The sequence below is a fragment of the Habropoda laboriosa genome, unplaced genomic scaffold (assembly GCF_001263275.1).
Source record: "Habropoda laboriosa isolate 0110345459 unplaced genomic scaffold, ASM126327v1 scaffold186, whole genome shotgun sequence".
In the NCBI taxonomy this organism is placed as follows: Eukaryota; Metazoa; Arthropoda; class Insecta; order Hymenoptera; family Apidae; genus Habropoda; species Habropoda laboriosa.
Window position 1 is genome coordinate 1,034,329 of NW_017100427.1, and position 3,444 is coordinate 1,037,772.

The 3,444-nt window shown below is 42.1% G+C and overlaps 1 protein-coding gene across 1 annotated transcript; it reads right to left on the reverse strand.

Moving 5' to 3' along the window:
- Positions 1-207: 207 nt before the first annotated feature.
- On the reverse strand, positions 208-2,389 carry LOC108575584 (galactosylgalactosylxylosylprotein 3-beta-glucuronosyltransferase I). Its single transcript, XM_017938408.1, has 4 exons — positions 1,994-2,389; positions 1,143-1,660; positions 770-1,066; positions 208-694 (listed from the first exon to the last, which is right to left on the reverse strand). The coding sequence occupies exons 1-4, from the start codon at positions 2,118-2,120 to the stop codon at positions 596-598; spliced, it is 1,041 nt and encodes a 346-aa protein (XP_017793897.1). The 5' UTR covers positions 2,121-2,389; the 3' UTR covers positions 208-595.
- Between the last annotated feature and the right edge of the window lie 1,055 nt (positions 2,390-3,444).

Sequence of the window (3,444 nt, forward strand, 5' to 3'; positions counted from 1 at the left end):
TAAAGTTCGTAGGTGTAAGGCATATTTTTTATGTATGCTTTTTCTGTACGCGTCAAGGAAACGTACTCGACTAATAAAGGATAAAGAACATTTTCAAGGTCAACATGATTCACGTCTACACAATGATTCGTGTTTATTTACACGCAAAATTTTTTTTATTCAAACACTAATTCTTCGTTACAGTTTCAAAAAATGAGTACGCGCGCGCGTTTTATTGTATTGAAAGACTTTGCACTAACAGGCACGTAAAAAGTACAAAAACAAAAAACGATCGATTCGTTAACGATAGAATATATCAGACCTGCCACATTATAATATCAATACGCAGGTTCTACTTGGAATCCATTAATATCTCGTTTTACGTCCTCACCAAATATGCAGCTATAAGCGAACTACGCGTTATGGCACTGCATTGTTCTCCAATGATAAAAAGTACATGGCCAAGTGCGCGGATGATAATAAAAAGCGTATATAAAATTCATTCTTCGTTTTCAGTTCACGTTCCCCACATACAGTAAACGTTAAAACGCTCTATCGCGTTGCGAGATTCTTTCGGTAATAATAAAATATTGCACACTACAGTCTAACTCTTTTATCACACTTCAATGCCTAGATTGGAACGTTTACCTTTCTTTATTAAAAGTTGCTCCACATTTAATTGCGGCGGTTCTGTTCGTGTATGCCACACATATACCTAATTGAGATATAAAAAAAATATAATTATTTGACGTATACAACGAGGAATATACAAAAGACAATCTCTATATACCTTTGTGCAACAATCTGCCAATGGCTCTAGTTCATCCCTACTGACGATTTGTTTCAAAATTTCGCTCTCCTGATAACCACCCTGAACGTCATACGAAAAGACAGCATCTGGATTCTCCAATAAAAGCCTCAAGTTGATCGCAAAGCCTGCCATATCCAACGGAAACGGTCGATCTGGCTTCCAAGCTGCGTTGAAACCGATTACCTTATTAGTAACGTTATCACATATTGGTTTCTCCACCATTAAACCGCCAACTAGACCAACCGGCCACACGCCGACCTTCTGAATTTTCACCATCTGTAACATATGCGCGGATTATATAACGTTTCTGGAACTAGACCGATCGTCTGGTACAAATCATCGATATTCTCACCTCGGAAAACAATTGAACTGAATACGTATTGTCATCGTCAGCAAAAAATACTATCCCTTTGTCTGTCGGTTTGAGATACTCTCGAAGCCAGCGTAACGCTGCGTTTCGTTGCTCGACGCCACGTGGCTTCTTCCAATTAGGATCGTTTCGACCTAATTTGTAATTAGGCGGAGTTGCTGCCGCCAAGTGGGTGTAAATTAAACCGCTGTTCTCTAAAAAATGCGTAACGAGTTTTGTCTTTCTCGCAGCATCTTCTACGAGGATCCAATGGAAGTTCGGTACATGTAAAAATGTTTGCGACAACCGTGTCAATTCGGCTTTTTGTACAGGTCTAGCGAATGTAGGGGTAATCGCATAAATCGTAGGCTCATCAACGGGTTCCCGTTTGTTTCCAGTGAACGCATCGTGCTCCTCTAACCTTTTGATTATGCTGTATGTTAGCCCGTACACATCTCGTTGCTCGAGGATTATCGACTCCAGCTTATCCTGTAGCTCTTCCCATTTGTACGACTGATAATCTTACGAACAAAAAAGTAACAATTATGTAGATGCGTCTTTGGTGAAAGGTAAATCGTAGTTTCGAGCGTTCGAATTAAAAGTAAAAATCAGAGGAACGTGGCAATTAACATATGTTCAAACGGAGAGAAAAACGTATTCGGAACAATAATGAATTACGAATTACAAGATAAATATCATAGATGGAGTCTAATTGAACATCGCGGCGAATATGCGTGGAAGCTGTGCTACGCAGTTTGTCACATCTGGATGCACAAAAGAGTTTCTATGCGCGGACGCTGAACGATCGTCGAGAGATGCACAAATAAAGCAAACGACGTTTATTGAACACTTACATATAAAACTTTGAAATGCTATCACATGAACTAGGAACAATATTAGGAAGCCCTTGTTACAACGAAAACCGCCCCACATATTAGATTTAATACCGAAATCGTCGGTGAGAAACACACTTTCTGTCATTGTTGTCGCGCCATGACACTATCCTACGATGCCGACTGCACTAAACGGCAATAATCCACGTTCTTTCACATAAGAATCAATTACGAAAACTGATATCAAATATAAGGCCACCTCGCGAAGGATACGTCATACCAAATATTAATCATTAACAAAACGATAATTATGAATAGGAACTACATTATCAACAGAGTCTAATGATAATCATAACAAGAATCGTAGAGTAACAGTATTTCTATTCTATTCACACAAACTCCACTTATAATTTCAGTCGGAACATTACGACTAGAAGGCAGTGAAACTTTTATTGTCATTGTAAACGTCGCGAGGATATATTTCACAAAAAAAGGAATGAACAGCACGCTTATCTGACGTTTACAGGTTAGTAATCGTTTCCCGCGTAAATGTCCCTAGATCCCACTCCGCCTTGAACTTCGATAAAACTTTTGGCGCGAAATTTAAACTACTTTCATGACAATACTGCGTATATGCATACCCACGCCTAATACGCATTCTACAAACACTGAAAACAGCACAGAGGATAAGAAAAATGCTACACGAAGTTTGTCTATCTGATTCAAATGAAAAAACCGTAAAATTGGATTGCAAAATTAACAGTCCTAGAAATCAATAGAGTATATATCAAAACAACCAATACCAAGTCGGTACAAACTTTCCCAGTAAGGTATACACAAGATATTCCTCTTAAATACCGTTAAAACTGTGCGTTACATCAACGCAATCGTACAAGCCAGCTAAAAACGTTTCATTCTCCGTTCTCTCGAAGACCGTGGAGGCACGGGAGAAAAAGAAACGAGTAGCGCTGGTGATCGAACCGCGCGTTCCTTCCCCCCACACAGCGGTCCTTTCCGAAGACAAACTCCCTAGACGACGCGTGGAAAGCAGCGACACCGGCTGCGGTCGAACGAATTCAACGGGGACTTGGGCGCGTGCGATACGAGGCGCGCGTAGAAGGGCGCATGCTGAGATGTGTCACGGACACGCGTGTGTCACGATCGCGCATACATTTGTGTCGTGACTGGCCAGAAGGCGCCGCGGCGGGACGCAAGGGGGTGGCGTTCGAGGCTCGGGAGAGCAGACAGGCGCGTAGATAGGCCAGCTCACGGTGGCGTTTCCGCAGCGAGCTACGGAATCATCCCATGCTCGTAGGTCGCGCCGCGCGTGTGGCTCGCGTTCAGAGGGGTTACTCGTCGATGGTCACGCGTTTTCCTCTCACAGCGGTAACAGTGTGACTGAACAGCAGCACAGGTTTATTTGCAACATAATCGTACGGGCTAGAATTTTGGAGGGGAGGGAAGAGTGTGCG

Coding starts and splice junctions, on each gene's coding strand:
- LOC108575584 (XM_017938408.1), bottom strand. CDS start 2,120: ATGACAGAAAGTGTGTTTCTCACCGACGATTTCGGTATTAAATCTAAT. Junction 1,067..1,142: donor CAGTTCAATTGTTTTCCGAG/GTGAGAATATCG, acceptor CATATGTTACAG/ATGGTGAAAATTCAGAAGGT. Junction 695..769: donor TGGCAGATTGTTGCACAAAG/GTATATAGAGAT, acceptor TATCTCAATTAG/GTATATGTGTGGCATACACG.